At 38.2% G+C, this 20,271-nt stretch overlaps 2 protein-coding genes across 5 annotated transcripts in view; both read right to left on the bottom strand.

Annotated features, from left to right (window-relative positions):
• Positions 1-186: 186 nt before the first annotated feature.
• On the bottom strand, positions 187-8,524 carry gpat4 (glycerol-3-phosphate acyltransferase 4). 2 transcript variants are annotated; one of them, XM_065261613.1, is made up of 13 exons: positions 8,413-8,524; positions 7,398-7,904; positions 4,866-4,935; positions 4,480-4,768; positions 4,099-4,173; positions 3,852-3,941; positions 3,663-3,756; positions 3,465-3,580; positions 3,298-3,353; positions 3,125-3,210; positions 2,889-3,017; positions 2,551-2,630; positions 187-835 (listed from the first exon to the last, which is right to left on the bottom strand). In XM_065261613.1, the coding sequence occupies exons 2-13, from the start codon at positions 7,563-7,565 to the stop codon at positions 727-729; spliced, it is 1,362 nt and encodes a 453-aa protein (XP_065117685.1). In that variant the 5' UTR covers positions 7,566-7,904; positions 8,413-8,524; the 3' UTR covers positions 187-726. The 2 variants fall into 2 exon arrangements, with proteins under 2 accessions (XP_065117685.1, XP_065117677.1); XM_065261605.2 differs by having other exon boundaries at positions 8,381-8,517.
• Positions 8,525-9,379: 855 nt separating this feature from the next.
• Positions 9,380-20,271, bottom strand: part of cabp1b (calcium binding protein 1b) — a 31,671-nt gene continuing 20,779 nt past the window's right edge. The window contains exons 2-8 of one of the 3 annotated variants that reach the window (XM_065261627.1): positions 17,406-17,564; positions 16,521-16,551; positions 15,446-15,589; positions 13,561-13,670; positions 12,972-13,046; positions 12,807-12,879; positions 9,380-10,514 (exon numbers count right to left, since the gene is read on the bottom strand). In XM_065261627.1, coding sequence (XP_065117699.1) covers positions 10,489-10,514; positions 12,807-12,879; positions 12,972-13,046; positions 13,561-13,670; positions 15,446-15,589; positions 16,521-16,551; positions 17,406-17,564 — 618 coding nt within the window. In that variant the 3' untranslated portion in view covers positions 9,380-10,488. The remainder of the gene's footprint in view (positions 10,515-12,806; positions 12,880-12,971; positions 13,047-13,560; positions 13,671-15,445; positions 15,590-16,520; positions 16,552-17,405; positions 17,565-20,271) is intronic. The other 2 variants (XM_065261644.2, XM_065261634.1) reach the window with 2 other exon arrangements.

Raw genomic sequence — 20,271 nt, 5'->3', positions numbered from 1 at the left:
ACGACATAATAGTTAAATCTCAACACACATTTTTGGTTTTGAGGCTACTTTTTATGATCCACAACAATTGTGACCATTAATCTCCAGAATAAGAGAGATTATTAACAAAAAAACCTATAGCTTCAATATTGAAAATATTAGACGCCCCAATATTCAGCATTCACATAAAGGGATTTAAGAAACAACTTAAAAAGAACAATGACGGTTTATTAAAAAAAACACAGCACATATGAGAGGCTGCCATGAGAATGTGAACGCTGAGCAGCTAAACACTTAACACATGATTCTTCAGACTAACAATACTAAAGCTCTACGCACATAGGGTCCTCTTTTACTTCCAATTTTTTTATAAGCTTAAATAAATCACTTCAAACCCCTCCAATCTTTCTCCTCAGGGGAATCATGCATTACAGTAAAAGAGCACAAATATTCAAAACGGTAACAGACTGTGAAGAAAGCGAAAACCAAAAGTACGTCATGTGTAACTGTCACTCCAAACTGAAATGGGTCTTGGATTTAATGCCACTGAGATGATCGTGCAATAACGCAAAAAGCTCCTGAGGCGCAGCGGTGAGCCGAGGATCTGGCAACACACTTCGTCCCGCCGGCTCATGCTTCTTTAGTTCTGTTATACAGTTCGGTTTAGGAAGCCAGTGTAGGGACTGCAGAGGTTTCGTCTCTCAGTGCGAGCGCTGATTTAAAGTCAAGTGTGCAGCTGAGATCCTTTCAGGAGCTGCTGCCATCTTCACCATTGCCCACCAAAACCTTACTGTAAAGTTTCTGTTGCTCCTCTTTATAAACTTCTTTGACTTTCCCTCGTTTCAGACCACCATCCCTGAAACAAAACACACAAAATATTTAGGCCAAATGGTATTTCAACTTTAAAAAAAAATAGTATTAAGTAAATTGTGTTCTTGAAGACTTAAAGGATTAGTAAATTTTCCTAAAAAAATCCAGATAATTTACTCCATGTCATCCAAAATGTTGATGTCTGTCTTTGTTCAGTCGAGAAGAAATTATGTTTTTTGAGGAAAACAATCCAGGATTTTTCTAATTTTAACGGACTTTAATGGACCCCAACACTTAACAGTTTTAATGTAGTTTAAAATTGCAGTTTTAAAGGACTCTAAACGATCCCAAACGAGGCATAAGGGTCTTATCTAGGGAAACGATTGTTATTTTTTGCAAGAAAAATAAAAAATATGCACTTTTAAACCACAACTTCTCATCTTCCTCCAGCTGTGTGAAGAGCCAGCGCGACCTCACGTACTTGCGTAATGACATCGATAGGTCATGTGTTATATATATTAAACGCACATTTGCAGAGCATTTTAAACAATAAACTGACATAGAGACATGAATTAGTATCATTCGACATACAACAACGTCGGAACGGTTATCTTGCGTCACACTTGTAAACACTGGGGCGTAGTTTCGATACGTCATCCGTGACCTCTTGACGTGATGACATATTACGTGAGGTCGCGCTGTTGCGTCACAGGACTGGAGGAAGACGAGCAGTTGTGGTTTAAAAGTGCATATTTTTTATTTTCTTGCCAAAAAAGACAATCGTTTTGTTAGATATGACCCTTATGCCTCGTTTGGGATCGTTTAGAGTCCTTTAAGGTAGGTTTCACATTTGGTGCGATTGCCTGGTACGAACCATAGTTCGAGTGCTCCCCCCTCCCCATGCCCCCCATGGACTGTGTTCACATATTATTTTTGAATCCGAACCGCGGTACGCTTGCATCATCAAGCTGCAGCCGGCGCGTTCTCATGTTGCTTGGCAACCGCTGTAAATGAGAAGATGACAAGCGTGATTGACGAACTGCAAGCAGAGAGATGATTTCTGAATGCCTCCGCAAAAATTGACGTCGGCGGACAGCCCGTTGTCATCGAAACGACTTTAGTATGTTTGGGGCAGACAGACGCAAGTGCGTTTCTGTATTATTTCTTTGAAAACAAAAACGGTTTAAAGGTTTAAAAAAATAAGAAAAAAAGTCAAGCAAGCATTTTATGCATTTTGTTGTCAAGGTAAGTGCACGCACACAAACAAACACGTCTGTTTTGGTGGGACATTCCATATAATACGTAATTTACAGCGGTTCACTTCCGCGATTTGGTATGATTGCGCTCACATCAGCAGCGAACCGTTCTGGAGTTCACATGAACCGGACCCCAGACCACCCTTTTTAAGCGGACTCGAGTACGTTTCGCGGGTGCGCACCCGAGTTCGGAAGACAGCGTTCACATCATCCAAATGTACCGCACTCTGATGTCAATCGAACCCGGGTGCGCACCAAAAGTGCTAATGTGAAAACGCCCTAAAACTGCAATTATAAACTGCATTAAAACTGTTAAGTGTTGGGGTCCATTAAAATGAGAAAAATCCTAGAATGTTTTCCTTAAAAAACGTAATTTCTTCTTGACTGAACAAAGAAATCCAACATTTTGGATGACATCCAGATAATTTACTCACCACCATTTAAAAAAAAAAATGGACTAATCCTTTAAGCTCTATCACTGCTGTGTGTTTTTACAGGACCTCACCATAACAAGTCTGCCAGGCCTCCCTTTCTAGCAATAGCAGCTTTTACCCTGTTGGCAAACTGCACTGCGTCCTCCCCTTCCTAAATATACGAAAATAAGACATTAGGATTTCAGGTTTGATTCATATGATGATGATTATTATTATTATTATTATTATATGATTTTATTAACCAATGCTACCAAATGGAACAGCACAAATCATTCGCTGTTTTCACAACACTCCCTCAGGCCAATTTAATGGTGTCTGAATGACAAGGATGTCACTTTTGGCGACAAAAATGTAGAAACTAATTAAGGGACAACTTTAAGTTTAATAAAAATAAAACTTAACAACTAACCATGCGGCTCATTGGTGGAAGGTACCAGACGCTGCACACAATGCCCCAGCTGCTCATCATGTGAAGAAGATAGTTCACCATCCCAAACTTACTGCTGTTCCAGAACGCATCACCAAACCTTGGGTCATACTGCCCAAACATCAAAATCAGATGATCAAATTAGCCAATCACAGCAAATACATCCCAAACTGACAATATTTGAAGAGGAAAATTTTTTTTTTTATACTTTTTTTTACCTTTATGGCCACAGGGTAAACCGTGCAGCCGACCTCAAAGCTTCCCTTCTTAAACATCATGACTGACGTGTTGTTAATGCAGGTTCCTTAGGAAACAACAAACATCTTATTTTTTTCTGGATATATCATAACTCAACCATGAATTTGGCAAAACCTCTGCTTTTAACACTGACCCTCTGGGAATATGAGGATAGGGAGCTTGCTTTTGTCGGCGACATGGTCACTTAACCTAAAAAAAAGATACGAGGTCAAAATGCAAACATATCACAGTCGCTACCATCAATAAAACACCAGAAATGCTTATAGCAACCAGCAGGATGCATGCGATGTACATGCCTACCGTTTAGCTACTAAATGTCTGTCTTTGACTTCAGACCTCTCGAACCAAATATGCGGACAGGCCTTCACCATCGCCCTCTGAATGACTCCCATGAGACCACCGTGAACCTGACCCACCTGATGCACACAGACACAAACAGATCTAATACATATTTCACCATAAACATCAATACAAAATCACAATAAAACATCACGCTACCATAGCATAGCATCCATCACTGGCCAGAATGATAACGTCGATAGGAGACGTGTGATTTGCCACGCAGATTCCTCCATTTTTCGGTTTATTCTCTCTAGAAAGTAAACAAATTTAGTGTAGAATGGCATTATTTAGAGAATAATGATGGTTACGCAGCAAGGTTTACAGCAGGTGTTTGTGTGCAAATACCTGTCGTGGTAGGTGATGATGGCAGTTAGGGCTCGCACACATATGCGGTAACACATCAAATTAACCTTATCACTCAGATAACTCTTCAACCTGCCATTAGAGAACACAAATCACTTCACTAAAAACAAACAGGCTACTTTTAAATGTTATTACTTACTAAAAAAAAGCCCAACCAAGGTCTCTCGGATATCTCAAATTATGCTATAAGATTTGTGCATAACATTTTAAAGAGTATCAAGAGGCATACCTTCCATTTGGTAACAAGCCAACAATTGACGTCAGAACCACAAGTAAGCCGACACCAGTGAAAGCAAGCGTGACCCTGTAAGGAGCCAAGGATTAAAAGCTGAACAAAATCTAATCATGATACATCTCAGCTAAACAACTGAACTGTAGTATATCTGTAAAAGATTAAACAGCTTATGCAAATGAATGTAAATTATAAGCAAAGCAACATAAAGTAATGCATGTGCTTCTTTGACAGTATTTTTTAAATAATATCCAAGTCTATAGTTTGCAATGTATGGTACATTGCAATGGTTTTAAGTGTCCATTATCCTTAAGCACCCTAGCAAATTATTAGGACCCTAATCTGGAAGTGTTTGTACAGCTGCGCCCATCGTCTTACCTGAGTGGCAGCAGAAACCCATAACGGATGAGCACCCCAACCCCCCAGAGCACCGTGAGTCTGGTGCTGATGTGTTGTAAGTTGTAGTTGCTGCGGGTCAGCAGGTTCCAGGACTCCAGCTCCTCTGCAGAGAAGCGCTTGGTCACCTCGTCGTCCACGATGCTCTCCACGCCTTTCCGGCAGAAATAGAAGATGTCAGACATGTCAAACTCGGGCTCTGGGCCTCCACCACCGCGCCTGATTTCCTGAATCTCCTGCTCGAGGGACACTGGCTCTTTAGCGATGATGCCTGAGAGGGAAAAAGAAAGAGAAAAACTCAATTTCTTTGATGCTTGAGAGGTGATGTTGCTGGTAACTCATGTGATTGATCTTTTTAAGTGACTAACCATTGCTGTTGGGTTTGTAGAGATGCTGATTCTTCTCTTTCGCTCCTCTCTCCATCCTTAAGGTCGCCCACTGAAAGCAGAAGTGGAATTTATTGAGAAACTGTAACTTTATAGGCGATGCCACAGTGATATCATAATATTTGAGCATTGTAAAATCACAGTAAAATTTCTTAGCATAAATACTATAATGCAAATAAACAGAAATAGAGCAATAGGCCTAAAGAAATAGTTTCCTGTTGGTGTGTAGATCAGTGGTAGAGCATTGCGTCAGCAATGCAAAAGTTAATGGGTTCATCAGTATGCCTTGTAATGTACTGTAAAGGGGCGTACACACCAAACGCCAATTCAACAACTTAAGTAGATTACATACAAGGTCAATGCAAAGACACGAACAGACGCAAACTGGCATGGGGCGATGCAAATGATGGAAAATGGGGCAACGCAATTGCCGTGAAAACACAAGATATTTAAACGCGACTTTGTGCAACTTGAAAATATTCAACGCAAATGAAAAATTTGCATGACATGAAGTTAAATCCCACGAGTAATCTAGAGCGAGGAACACAATGCTTCGCGTTTGGTGTGTATGCAGCATAAATCACTTTGGATAAATGCATATATGTAAATAATCTGCTGAAATTATGACTACCCAACACCTAAGTGCTTCGTCACTTCAGTTTTTCTTCTTGTGGAGTGGTTGGACATACGCTGATTTACTTTAGCCAATGGTGCGGAGCGCACTGAAAAACTATGTCAGATGAACCTTTAAAACCTGCCTGATGGCCAACTGCTGGCTTGGTGTGAACCTAGCTTAACAGAGACAACTACCCTAGTCAACATTTGAAGTGGATAAAAAATGTTCAGAGTTATCCTAAGACAAGAGGTGTTGTTCAAGTTTTAAAGACAACTTTTATAAAAGGTTTTGATGTTGACATGTAAGCCATCGGTTAATCTGAGCCATGTAAACATTCAAAGTATCTTTTTAAACCAAGTTATCTCGTGGCTATAATTTGTTTGAAATCGCATTACGTGACATATCCCATCAATGTCAGGCTGATCCGAGTCCCCGAGAGGACATCTAATGTACCCTGTGGAAAAGGCAAAGCGAGAACAGCCATTGGGAGCAAATTCCACCGAGACACAAACAACAGTACGGAAAACACTGCCGTTGATCCGTGATCCTCACTGGGATCTGGTGCACAGCCAGAGTCTCCGAAATATAAATTATATTCACACATAGTTCAATAAGCTTTATAAAGAAGTGAACTATCAGTACTGATGTCCTTTTTGGATGCGTCTTGTTTTAAAGCATTTATTTTCATTCATTTGGTTAACCCATTTTGCAATGCATTTGTAGAAACATTAAACAGGTGTTTTTAAAAACATTTTGAAGTGAACATTTTAATCTATAATGACATTACTTTCACTACAAATCTTATTTATAAAACACAGACTCACTGTAGTATTGTGCATCTGCGTAATGTAGTTAGGTATATTATATAACCTAACTACATTATCAGTGGTGTATAAAGACCTTTAAAATTAACTGTATTGTTTTTATTACCTTTCAATGAGCCGTTTTTATCTACATACAACGCATGTCCACCCAAGCCACCATTTCGCACCACCATGTTTCTACGGTAGGCCTATATGGACAAACTGATCTATATAGCGTGTTTTGTTTTGTCACTGTCATCTCAGATGATGACGTGTTTGTCCTGTGATGGCTACCTTAGCTTTTCTATGCGTTTCGAAATGGAGGGGTGTACTGTAAACTGGGCAATTGGTTGCAATTCACAATCTCACTGCTAGATGTCGTTAAAAATCTATGCAGTGGACCTTTAAGTAACTTTGGATAATAAATGATTAAAGGTAAATATATCTGTGCACTAAACATTTTACTAAGCTGCTCTTCTCTATGAATTTCCCTTTGGGAATCATTACAGTGGATTTGCCCAAGCAAAAAGAGCAGCCGAACGCAGCGTGTAAAGCCGGCCGTGTGCTCTGCGAAAGTAAAAAATGACTCTCCCGAAGGCACTGATGATGCTCTGACTCAGAGGGATAGAGATGCTGCGGTCAGGAGGGGCGAACAGTTGAGCTGCTGTCAGATTGGATCAAATTCTACTCTTCTGGGTCACATGACTGTATATTCTGGAAGAGTTAGTCACTGGAAAATAGCCATCTGGAGTTTCCCTGGGAGTTTGCAGAGGGTCGGGATAAGAATGACTCCAATGGTCCAGATGAATGAGAGATGACGGAAACCGTATGAAATCATCAAATACAGGTCCCTTTCATGACAGTGAGGTCTGAGATCTAAAATTTATTTAGGTTGCTTGAGTGAATCGAAAGCAAGTAGCAAAACACAAAGCTGTCAAGGAGCCAAAAGCTCCCGTGAATGACCGTACTGATACGTGGAGTTAAAGCAGTTTTAAACACACCTTTAAAGTTTAAACCTGATATTCAAGTTCGATTATTTATAGTGACTGAGGTGTCACAAATAAACAATTTGATTGACAGCAAATTCAAACTCACCTCAAAAAGCTTCAGTAGTGACTTCATATAGAGTCTTCGGATCCCGAAGGAAACCCCTAGGATGGCTGGAACGATGATGAAGACTAACAGAAGAGTAAACCAAAGCGTAAAGGAGATGCCCAGGAGCATACAGATCAAGCCGTCGAATGGGAAGAGGTAGGACTCCATCTTGACCGTGATCCTGCAGGTGCGTACGAATTCAAAGAGTGTAACAAGACTACCTAAATATAACCTGGACTCTACAGAGCCTCAGTTTCAGAAGCCTACGCTGAAACAGTGCCTTCATGGGCACATGAAAAATAAGCATTTATGCCAGGAATAATGTGAAAGAGCCATCGAGTTAACACTTTATAATGTTACTGAGTGTAAACAAGACATGGTAGGAAATTTAAATTTCTGAGTTTATAGTGTCTCAATTTCCAATCAGTCCTGGCACTTCTGATGAAACAATGTTTAAGCTTCTGAAGCAACTGCAGTGCACATGATCCCAGGCCATCTCTGATACATCTAGAAAGAGAAGAAAGATACAAAACACATCCAGATCCCATCAACTGTGAGTGAACATCAATAATTTGCATCAAATATTACTCGCTTAATGAATAGATGAATTGACACGTGCTTTTGCAATGTTGGAGCGAACGTCTACTCTAAACCATAATATTATATATAGTTACGTCAATAACATGGTCATCAAATAACGCGAAAGAACATACAATTGCCCCATTGAGCACCAGCTACACAGCTAAATGTCCTAAATATTACACAATAAATGCAGTACTTCAACCTAGCTTTTAAAATAAATAAAGAAATATCATAAACGAGTCAGAAATTGAAAATATTTAGTTTGCAGGAGACCGTATTTGCTATTTAAATGTAACAAGTTCAATGAAAGAAGGGTAATGTGCTAATCAACCATTTCATTTAAAGACGTAATTTAAGCGTAAATCGTCGTTATGTGTATAAAATCCGGTGTCTACACTCACATATTCCCCGCCGACGACGTTTGAATGCTAACCTTTCATGTCCGAAAACCATATTTTTTATATTTAGCCATCGTAAGAGCAGCTGTTGTTGTTATTCAACAAGTTTAGAGAATCGGCAGCGCGACACTCCTTTCGCGACATCCGCTTCCGGTGGGCTCGGCTGCTTCGCCATTGGCTAAGGAGCGTAAGTTCCGCCTCCTTTTCCACGTGTTTTCACGGCGGTGCCTGATCAGCTAAAGTTGGTCTTTTTTAATAGTGATTTTTTTTTAAATCAATTTTCTATATTTTTTGCAAATCAGCATAATAACTTTTATTATTATTCATATAAAAACTATTTACAATTTAACGAATTTATTAACGAATTGTCCAAGGCTTAAAAAAAAACAAAGCGAACGAGGTAATTTTATTGTATTTATTGTAATTATTTATTGTAAATAAACATGGGAATAAACAACCACATATGCTACCCTCGTTTTTATTTTAAGTTGTATTGTTTTGTAAGGACGTTTTCCTCTAAGTGTCTGATAAAAGGAAAATGCATACATACTGTACCTGTCTGACTGCAAAACCAACTGTGACCAGACGCTGGTGCTGAAACCCTACAGATGAATATATACAGGTAAAATAACCCGGTACAATGGCTGTGTAACCTGCTCAATATTTTGTAAATAAAAATTAACATACAGCAGTGTGTAGAAAAAAGATAAACGAAATGATTTTAATGCCCTCTCAGGTTAGATTAAACCATCAAAATATAAGGTGTATGGTACAAAAGAGAACAAGGAACTAATGGACAAAATAATTAGACAAAAAGGCATACCACAGCAAATTAGAGAACATATGTATTTAAATATAAAAATATGCATAGATAAATAAAAAACTTACAATACATTGACTAAAATTTTATCTGTTATCACTTTTGGCCACTACTGCATATTTATAAGGTATAATATTGATTACTGACATTTAAATTAAATAAATGTTAATATTTATGTACCAATATAATCAAAATCTGTGTTTGTGATATTGTAATGATGCTTGAATGAAGATAAAAGCAAGAAGTTTTTTAGTTAGACAACACCGTTTTTAATGAAATCTGCAATGTACAAAAAGTTGTTTTGGCATGCAAAAAATAACTCAGGTTAGACAAATTTCAATTCACACAAAAGGATATAAAAAAAACCTAGTGCCCACATCCTTCATATCTCTCTCTTTCTCTCTCTCTCTCTCTCTCTTACACACACACGCACACACTCAAAGAGAAATAAAAAATACGCTCATTTGACTGTTAACTTACTCAAGCATTTTAAATACAGCACATGACAAAACTACACAAAACCAAAAGTATGCAAGTATGCTACTTGTCTCAACTCGAGTGTGTTAACTTTTTGCATCAGTAATAGCTTTCATGCAGGACAGTGTGCAAACAAGGGCAATTAAATACTCTTAATAAATATTCATTTTTATGGCAAGAGTCTCCCTTAAAATATGTCCACACGTATTTAATTGTACGGCAGTGCATAGGTCCGATATATTGTACAATATATAGCATATGATCAATAGCAAAGTTTTTCCAGCATTTCCCAGTTATAACTTTCATTGTGCATTAATATATAAAATAAAATCTTTGTGAGAAATAATTTTATATTTCATAGACCACTATAAAACAGCCAGAGTCTCGTAAAGGGAAACTATACACTCTCACAATGATATTTTACAATTGTTAAATATGAAAGAGCAATGTTATTGCAATATCTGTATCACTTTACTTTTATTAAGTAGATGTGACTAAGAGAGAATAAAAAACATAAACTGGATATATTGATGTTTTTAAACTGAGAAGATCAATCAGTGTTTCGACTGCAAGCCAAATGTTGCTATTTAAGCACTGATATTAGGTCAGTTTTGCATAAGACCCCATTGTGATTATTCTGCTAACTGTGTTATTCAAATAGAGATCAGAGATCACAGCATCCGAGTTATCCCAATCCTGCTGTTGAGGTCAAAGTTCATCTTCCAGAAGTTCCTCTTGTGAAGCTTCTTTTGTTCCATCCTATATTTTTTTCAGAAAGCAGGAAGTCCAGTTTTTGCTGTCCATCCACATTTGTCTAGCGAGACATCATTCGCACAAATTCTAAGATAAGAAAGATCAAATGTTGTTTTAGCTGGTTTGGCTTCAGGCCACATATACTACATCTGACATTGTATCAGATTTGTGCATTTTTACTTGATTAGTTTTGTTCATGGTTACTAAGGATCAGACATTTGATACAACATGTCCATATTGCCTAAGGCCTAATTTGGCAAGCTTCTTTGTGGCTAACATTACTCTACATTTAACTATGCATGGCATCATCCATGCAACATGACGTTACATGCCGATGAGTGCTACTGCTTTTTAACTTTAGAAAAAAATACATGTACTGTTGACCTCAGTTGAGTCAAAGCATGAGCTCAAAATACAGCAAGAGGACGTTTGACTGTCACACCCACAGCCATCACAGTGTTCCCCGGGAATAATCGAGGGAGCTATTTTTGTCCTTCCCGTTTTATGCTCTTTTTTGTGCATGGTTAATCTCAGAGGTGAAATAATCTCTTGGTTAAGAGATAATCTGGTTGACAGCTCTTTTAACGTTATAGTGATGAGATTCAATAACAACTGAACTGTGCGATGAAGCGGCATAAAACTCATGTGCTGAAGCAACACAAAGGGATGTACAAGGATCAAAATAAATCCCAAAAGGAGAGTTTGGAGTTTCTTGCACCATAATCATTTCTCTCAGACCATTACATCTTTTTCACACGAACAATAAATGTATTGCTGCGGTCGAAGAGTGGATGTATTTTCGGGTGTAGAGGATGTTTCCACTCCTTAAAATTCTTTAGTGTTAGGCTTTACGGCTAATCATATCTTCTTAAAACAGTGTACATATTGTAAAAACAAAAATGGTGTAAGACAAATAATTTAAAAGTATTTTTTGTTACTGATCCTTTAAGAATTATAATTTTATTTAGTCTAATTTTGATTTATTTTGTCATCTATCAGGCTAAATTTTCTGAATATGTATATGCACTGCAAAAAAATGATTTTCAAGAAAAACATTTCTTAGTATTTTGTCTTGTTTTCAGTAAAAATATCTAAAAAGTCTTAAATTAAGATGTTTTAACAAAAAGAAAATAAGTATAGTTTTCAGACCAAAAATTTTAGTGATTTTGTGCATAAAACAAGCAAAAAAAAATCTGCCAATGGGGTAAGCAAAAAAATCTAGAAAATTTTTCTTAAACACTCCAAACAAAAAAATTCAAGAAAATTCAAGAAAAATTTGCTTACCCCATTGGCAGATTGTTTTGCTTGTTTTATGCACAAAATCACTTAAATTTGATATTTTTGGTCCAAAAACTACACTGTAAAAAAATTCCGTAGAAATTGCAGCTGGGTTGCCGGTAATTTACCGTAGATTTACATTTATGTTATTTACTGGCAAGAGTTTGTTCAAAGTTAAATGAACATTAAACATTTACAAGTCTTTGTCTTTACAGAGTAAAACTAAAAAAACAGCATCAAGCAAAACATTCTGGGAAACAAAATCTGAAGCAAAAAACAGAAAAAGGTTGATGATGATTTCTGGTTCCTAGAATGCTTTGCATGAGGCTGTTATTGTATAGTTTTATTCTGTAAAGATAAAGACTTGTTAATATTTAAAATTTATTTAACTTTGAACAGTAAATAACATAAATGTAAATCTACGGTAAATTACCGGCAACCCAGCTGCAATAACATTGTAATTTCTACGGATTTTTTTTACAGTGTAGACTTATTTTCCTGGGTTGTTTTGCTCATCAAGAAAAAGCATCTTAATTTAAGAATTTTTAGATACGTTTACTGAAAACAAGACAAAAATACAAAGAAAATATTTTCTTGAAAATAATTTTTTGCAGTGTGTGAATGCACCGGTTGACTAAAGGGCATTTTGAATACTACTGTATGTCTATGGTGTGCCATTTTTATTCCAAATGAGTAAGCTATGTCTCCTTAAAGTACTTTTTAGATGATACATAAATACATTTGATTACTAAATAATATCAAAAATATTGGATGTAACAAGACTGAGCACTGCGATGCTCAAAATGGCCGATCTGGCGATTGAAGTCTCGCCTTACAGTTTAAAGAACCAAGATGTTTAAGCGCAATTTGAGCTTAAGACACAAAAGTTATGTTTTGTGATTTTAAAAGTTATATTTTGTGATTTTAGAGATAGTGGCGCAACTTCCTATCTAATCCAACCTTGATGACTTTGAACCAGTCATAATGGCGTTTCCCCCAGATGGCATGAATTGATTCATTACATGCTTGTTTGCCCACCAGTACAGTGACAGCACCACTAGGGTTAAATTAGAATTACTAATGAGTGCCAAATCAACACACCTTCAAAGTCAACATGTCCGTCTCCATTCAAATCAATGTCTCGAAGAATGTCCTCTAAATCTCTGTGGCCCACCTGCAGGTGAAAGAATCAATAGGAGGATGAAAGAAAGACTTGATGACATCAACAAAGCTTTCAGATGCCCAATGCATAGTCAGTAACATCACCTGCTGCCCAAGCAGTTTCTTCATGGCCTCCCTTAGTTCTGCCGTGCTGATCTGGCCGTCTCCGTTGGTATCAAACTGAGAGTCAGTGAGTAAAATAATTGTGTTAGCAGAGGTTTCAAATGTTGGTTGTATTTATAGTAAACTGAACTCTGAGCATCATATTGCCACTTTTCTTGCTTCAGTGTATAGGCCATTGTTGGTATAAATCACGTGAAAGGACCTTAACTGTGTAGCTATTGGATTAATGCATGTTGCTGCCATAATAATGGGCCATTTTTGTGATTTTTTTCATGATTTTTCTTGTTATGTGAATGTTGACTAATGACTTATTTACATTATTCAGTAGAGCAGTGTTTCCCAACCCTGGTCCTCGAGGACCCCCTCCCAGAAGTTTTTAGATGTCTCCTTATTTAACACACCTGATTTAACTTATCAGCTTGTTGGGAAGACATGTTTACCATTTTGAAAGGAGGCTGATAAGTTGAACCAGGTGTTTTAAATAAGGAGACATCTAAAACTTTCTGGTATGGGGTCCTCGAGGACCAGGATTGGGAAGCACTGCAGTAGATCATGACTTGGCAACCCTCACCTCTTTGAATGCGTCTCTCAGCTCTTTCACTCCGATCATATCTGCCGTCTCAGCCAAAAGTTTTGGTCCCATCAGCTCCACAAAATCTTCAAAGTCCACATGTCCTCCCACTGTAAGGTATAAGACATTAGTCTATGTTACAAAACCTAGTGAGCTGTCTACATAGAAGACATGTTGATTTTAAAGTCCAAGTAAAGTACGATATTAAATGTGTTTTCAGTTTGTGACACCACACAGACAAATTTGAATGATAAAAAACCCAAATAAATAAAATCAAAATCTTTGAAAAACAGTCAGGATTTTTGTCCTCAAATGCTGGGATATGACAGCTGTTGGCGCTGAAACCACGCCCACTCACAGGAAGCTGCCATCTCTCTCAACTTTCAAATACCGCCGTGATTTCAGCAACCAGCCACCTCAGCTTTAACCACATCCCACCTCTTTACTCATTTTCAGTTATACTCGAGTGATGTGCAGTGACGCCCTGCCAAGATGGCGACGACAGGCATTCCCTACTATTGGCTTCAAAAAAGCTCTTCACAAACCTATGTGTGATGTCACAGACACTATGTCCATATTTTTTACAGTCTATGTTCTAAATGTAAATATAAGGACCTTTTTAAATTGTACTGCCCCAGTTATAGATTGGACTTTTTTTCTGACAGTGTATAACATTGTTAGCTTAGGTAATACCAAACTCAAAAATCAATTCTATAAGGTTGAGTCTTATTGAGGCTGTTTACACTTGGCATTAACATGCGTTTTCATCGATCGGATCACAAGTGGACGAGAGAGACACATTACGTTTACACCTGGTATTTAAATCCGTCTCTTTTGTCCACTTTCGACTGCATCTGTCCTGAATACTGTGAGGGGGTGGTCTGTGAGACGGTGGGCGAGTCTCTCTGCTGTCATTCAAACCCGAGCGGGAGTAATTATGAGTTTATATGGACGCAAACTAATATTATGTCGGAGTCCACTGCTTGTTTAGCAAGTATACATGCTGCATAGTGTTTTGTACGTTTATATGTTGGAGCTTTCTCTGAATTTTCAGCGCAATTGATGAAATAGGATCGCGCAACTTTCACACGCTTTCAAAACGAAACTACGGAGATCAGCCGCTTTAGTTGTATCAATGAAAGGCTAAAAATAGCGCTGTTCACCGTATGTTTACGCCAGAAGTCAAAAAAGACGTAAAACTTGTGTTTAATACCTCAGATTAGATAAATGGGCGGAAAGAAGGCGGTCGCTTGTGTGTCTGTTCGAACGCATTCAATCACATATGCGTTCCGCAACTCCAAAGCGATCCGATCGAAAGTGGTTTCGACTACCTCTGGATGTGGTTGAAAGTGGTCGAAAGTGGACGAGCTCAAAACGTTTTGAACACCGTTTACACCTGGCATTAACGTCGTCCACTTGTGATCCGATCGACGAAAACGCATGTTAATGCCAAGTGTAAACAGCCTCTTTGAGTCACTATGTAGACCCTTTCAAATCATTCACTTATATGGTTCCATTTTAGTTAAAGCAACACTATGTAGTTTTTTTACCTTTAAATAATGTCTCTAAAATTATTTCAGTGATAGAACAACTTTTAACTGGACAAACTGTACTGTTGCTGCAACCTGAGCAACCTCCTAGCTGCTACAAGCACACTCTGAAAGTGGAAGAGGAGGGTAGAGCACACAGCCCTGCCCCTTCCCCTGCCTGCAGAAGAGTGTCTGATACCAGGCTCTGTTGCGCTTTTCGACCACATGGGGGAGCTGTAAGTCATTTTTACATGGAAACTACATAGTGTTGCTTTAAATGTGTAGATAGTAGACAGATCTGACTTTAAAGATGTTGAAATCATAGACTTCTCACAGAAGCATTGGTTGTTGCTCACAATTCATATTTATCTGTTGGCTCAGTTCAATGAGTTCCATCTCGGTAGGCATGTATCCCATAGTTCTCATGCAGTTCCCCAGGTCCTTGCAGCCAATAAAGCCATCTTTGTCTTTATCAAACTCTTTGAAGGCTTCTCGTAACTCTGTGAAGATGAAAAGCAAGATGGGATGATAGAGAAAGAGTGGAGAAAATTGAAAGATTTTTTATAACTGTTTCACACGTGGACTCTGCTTTAAACACTTATAAATGAAATTGTCTGCCAAATGCATAAATGCAACATCAGTCTAATCACAAACTGTAAATCTATTTATAAGCATAGCAAAGTGGAAGAGATCATCTTTATTTTTAAGTCCTAGACCCAACAATACATGTAATTCAATTAGGTCTGATGGTGGGTAAAAATCGCTAAAATGGAAACAGAAGAGCAGTGATAAAGCTTTAAGGCCGCGGTATACTTTTTTTCCGCGTCCGCGTCCAGCTCGCGCGCGCACGCGTCCGCGCAGCTTTTCGAGTATACTCCCCGCGGCTACACGCGGATGGCGGCGTTCGACACTATACGCAATACAAATGATTTCTTATTCAAATTATTAGTCTAACAGGCTGTCAGGGCAGCACTGATTTGGCGACATTTACAGTACATTAAAACATTATGGTAGGTGAAGAAAAGTAACTCATCCACCATTGCAAACACAGTTTAGAACAAACAACAAGACAACAAAGAACAGGAATCAAACAAACATGCTGCAGAGCTTTCTGTTCTTTGAAGAAGTAAAAGTTAAAGAAGATAAACCATAGTGTGTGTGCAAATGCTGTCTGTTTCCTTTGTATAATTGTTTGTAGTGGAATGCACTGTCTAAATATTTTCACGCGCATGCGCTGTTGTACGCGGACTGTACGCGCACTGTCCGCACTGTCCGCGCGGTCTCAAATTTTGGGCTGCACGCGGACGGTCCGCGCGGCCGGCCGCGGACCCTCTCGATGACGAAAATGACGTCATGCGGACGGCGCGCATACGCGGACGTCCCTAGTATACTTTCGGCTTTAGTCTATCCACCTTATTTAACAATACTTACCATCCATTTCCTCTGGTCTCAGCTCTCTGTTCTGCAAAAAATACAGAAACAAAATAATCAAAAACAAGTAACCACCAATGTTGTTTATTTTGCTGATGTCATTAGAGTTTGTTTTCCTCCACCCACAAACACAGTCAATGAATTCAATGCACCATATTGACCTCGAGAAAGGAAGCAAGCTGTTACAACATTAGCAATAGATCTGTATTACAATGACTCATGTAAACCCATACACTCAATTAGTCTCTAAAGGATGTAGATGTAATTAAATTTGATCTTCTCATTTGAATTAAGTCATTAGGAGCAGCACACACAAACTGAGGATTGATCTCTCACAACCAGCTCAACCTGTTTCTTTGATCCCAGAATTCCCCACACATCCCTAAACGCGAGCGTGCATCTCTGAACAATCTCCGATGTTCTGCGGAAGAATTCGGTCATGTGATCCTGAGCCAAACCTCCCTGCTGAGGCTTATAAATGCAGATTCACGCAATTGTGTACCAACCCAAATCACGTAGCGCTGTGTGCTTTATGACCAACAATGTCTTGTTTGAATAGAACAGACCTGCTCAAGGTTAAAATTTATATGGATATGTCCTATAAACACCATACTGTCAGGTCCCCAGCTGTCAATGGGGTGGTACCCTTTCAAAAGCACCCTGTTGCATGTAAAGAGTGCATATTAGTAGCCGTACATTGCAAAAATATTTGTTTGTTAACTTAAAAACGAAGTTACCTGGTTGCCCTAAAAATATTAGTGATTTGTTGTGTCAACTAATATTTTTAAGTTGAATTAACTCAATTTTGAAATGTCCTCATACGAGATGTTTGTAGGATCAAACGTGTTTACATGCATACATGTGCGTGTGTCCAGACTTACGTACAGCCTGACGGCTCTCAGCGAAGCCCTTGCGGAGAAAGATGCACGCAGGCCCCAGAACATTGTGCATGTAAGTGGAGTTCTGTGCCAAAGCCGCCAGGGTCTCTCCAGATGTGACCCTCTCATCACATGACTGTACTGCTTTGTAGCTGCGCTTGCGGTCCTGAACACAGCCACCGTGTTCCCACAGCGGTCATGGTTGGAGAGGGAGCATGGGGTAAAGACACAATTAGAAACTGCAAGGATCGTCCGTCAAACATGCAGTATTGGTTGGGATTTGTGTCTTGTCAGTCATGTCAACAGTCAGGGCAAATGGTTGGTTCAAAACTCATCGAAACCTGAACGATCTCAAGAAAAGTCGTGTCACGCAAAATTTAATCAATTTATTCGTGTCCATGGCATGAAATTCAGCTTTTTTATGTGCCTTGAGCACAAATGTATTTTTTGTGTCATTTTATGTATTGTTTTCTCATTTATTTTTCCTATTTTTTTAATTATTGTCGCTTGGGGTTAGATTTGGGGTTTGGGTTAGAATGTACTTTTATGTATTGGTTACATGTTTTTCTTCCGCTTTTAAAACTATCCTCGCCTGGAGTTGGGGTTAGGATGTCTAAAAATGTAACAGAAATTGATTCTAACCCCAACCCCAAGTGACAATGGTAAGTAAATAGGGAAAAAAACAATGAGAAAACAATACATACAATTATGCGAAAAAGAAAGTTGTGTCATGGACAAGAAAAGCTATTTATAGAAATTCATCACAAAAAAGACACTCGTGCTCAAGGCATGGAAAAAAGCTGAATTTCGTGCCATGGACACAAATAAACGGATCAAATTTTGCGTTACTTAAACATGACTTTCCGTGAGATCAGTCTGAACTTGAATCAGATTAGAAAACACTAAAGCTAAGCTAAAGCACAATTTGTCAGGCTAATATAAATTCTTAATGTGATTTATGTTTCTAAATCTATGTTTTTCCTGGAAAAACATTTTCATAAACCAGATTTTGTGGCTAAGAGGCTTGTATTGTTTACATGTTTACTCTCACCCATTTTCGTAAGCTGAACTGAATTCAATCCCACTACAAAAAAATACAGATATGTACCCTTAATCCGATTTAAATTTACATGTACACTCCAAACAAAACGTATGCGCATGCATACAATAAGGGTTGCCAGATCTGCATAACAAAACCAGCACAATGGGTATTCAAAACCGCTATTTGTGTTAATTAATGCATGGGACTTCATGGGGGGGACCCTTGGGGGTCCTCCAAATATTGTTTGAATTCTAAATAATTTGTGGGAAAATTAAATTGTGCATCAAAATAAAAAGGAAAACTTAGAATAACGTTCCCAGTTTAAAACTAATTTAGTAAAAATTAAAATGTTATATAGTATGTTATAGCAGTATTTTAACATCTTTGTAATGTAAGTTTCATAACAAAATATTTAATTGCATTTGATAAATGCAGTACTGGGGGGGTCCATGTGCCTCCTCTCTATCCATTAAGGGTCCTCTGAATTAAAGCATTTGATCTTGTGATCAAACAGTTAAAAATTTTAGTGTAAATGATGACTATTATTCATTTTTTGTTTATGTTAGCTCATAATGCAAACTTATCTATACAATATTTCTACATTTAAAGTAAAAGAATGAATGATATAAAATAATTGTTCATTGTTATTTCATGGTAACTATTGTTTTAGTCATGTTAACATATAAAACCTTTTGAAAAGTGTTATTCATCCTTTCCCTCTCATATTTTCATGGTAAGATGCTACTGTACATTCAACTTCGAATAGCAAAATTGCACCATTAAGACGATGATCATTTGACAGTATCATGACTTACAAAGGATGTGGATACAGGACTACATGTCCTACTTCGGAATCTCGGCGTGCCAGATTTTCCCTTCTATTCTCTCTTCCCTCGCAGCAACTGACAGAACCTTTAAGATCAGATATCACTCAAACTGAATAATTCATTCGTTTTTTACACTCGCGGCACGCTGCCGCGGTGTCATCGCGTTTGATTGCTGCCGTAAAAGAACGCTGGGCTTAAAATGTTTTAGGAAGCAAATCCAAGTGGTTCTCTCCCTACGGCTTCATCCCTGTCGTATTTGTACAAATGAAACTCGTCGATCATCAGGATGTACGGAAGATAGGAGAAATGATACGACAGCAGATCTTCCAGTAACCAAGAAGGGAAGTGTGCTTGGACGAGCTTTTTTTGGGACGAGAACAAAAACCAGTCGACCAGCACAATATAATGACCAATTAGCCCATGGAGGTGAAGAGCATACACAACAACATACAGACACACACACACACACACACACACACACACACACACATATACACGCACACAGAATAATTAAAGTAAGGCCCATGGGTTAATTAAAGTAGGGAACGACGTCATCTCATAAATCTAAATAAAGAAACATCTCAACTCTCTTGACGCTTGTTTGAAAACGGTTATGAAACTACAAACCAACCATAAACATTTATATTCGTTTGCAGCGATCAACTATGAGGTTCACATTCTTTTAAAAATGAATGCACCATTTCAATTTCTTTTACATTGATTCAGATCTTGATCAATGTTCATGAACAATGGTTGCATCTGAAATTGCCTACTTTCATACCATACTATATAAGCGAAAATCAGGTTTCTTTCAATGAGGCGTTTCTAAATCTGCTTGTCATAAACAAATGAGTACCATCCACGCCAGTAACTGACGAGAGAAGGATGACGTGAACTTCACTGCTTCGTTATCATTGGTAGTCGCTCACGAAATTCGCTCGACATTTGCATAAAGTTAAGTTATGCTCATGCGGTCGCCAACGGTCACTTTAGCTCGTGCCGCC

This window comes from Paramisgurnus dabryanus, chromosome 10 (assembly GCF_030506205.2).
Source record: "Paramisgurnus dabryanus chromosome 10, PD_genome_1.1, whole genome shotgun sequence".
NCBI lineage: Eukaryota > Metazoa > Chordata > Actinopteri > Cypriniformes > Cobitidae > Paramisgurnus > Paramisgurnus dabryanus.
Note: the sequence above shows the minus strand (reverse complement) of the source record. Positions and strands in the feature narration are given on the sequence as shown.

Excerpts from the sequence above, each read along its gene's own strand:
- gpat4 (XM_065261613.1), bottom strand. The coding sequence starts at position 7,565 with ATGGAGTCCTACCTCTTCCCATTCGACGGCTTGATCTGTATGCTCCTG. Across the intron at positions 3,581-3,662 it reads GTGATGGATGCTATGCTATG|GTGGGTCAGGTTCACGGTGG; the intron begins GTAGCGTGATGT and ends TGTGTGCATCAG. Across the intron at positions 2,631-2,888 it reads TTCCACCAATGAGCCGCATG|GAAGGGGAGGACGCAGTGCA; the intron begins GTTAGTTGTTAA and ends TCGTATATTTAG.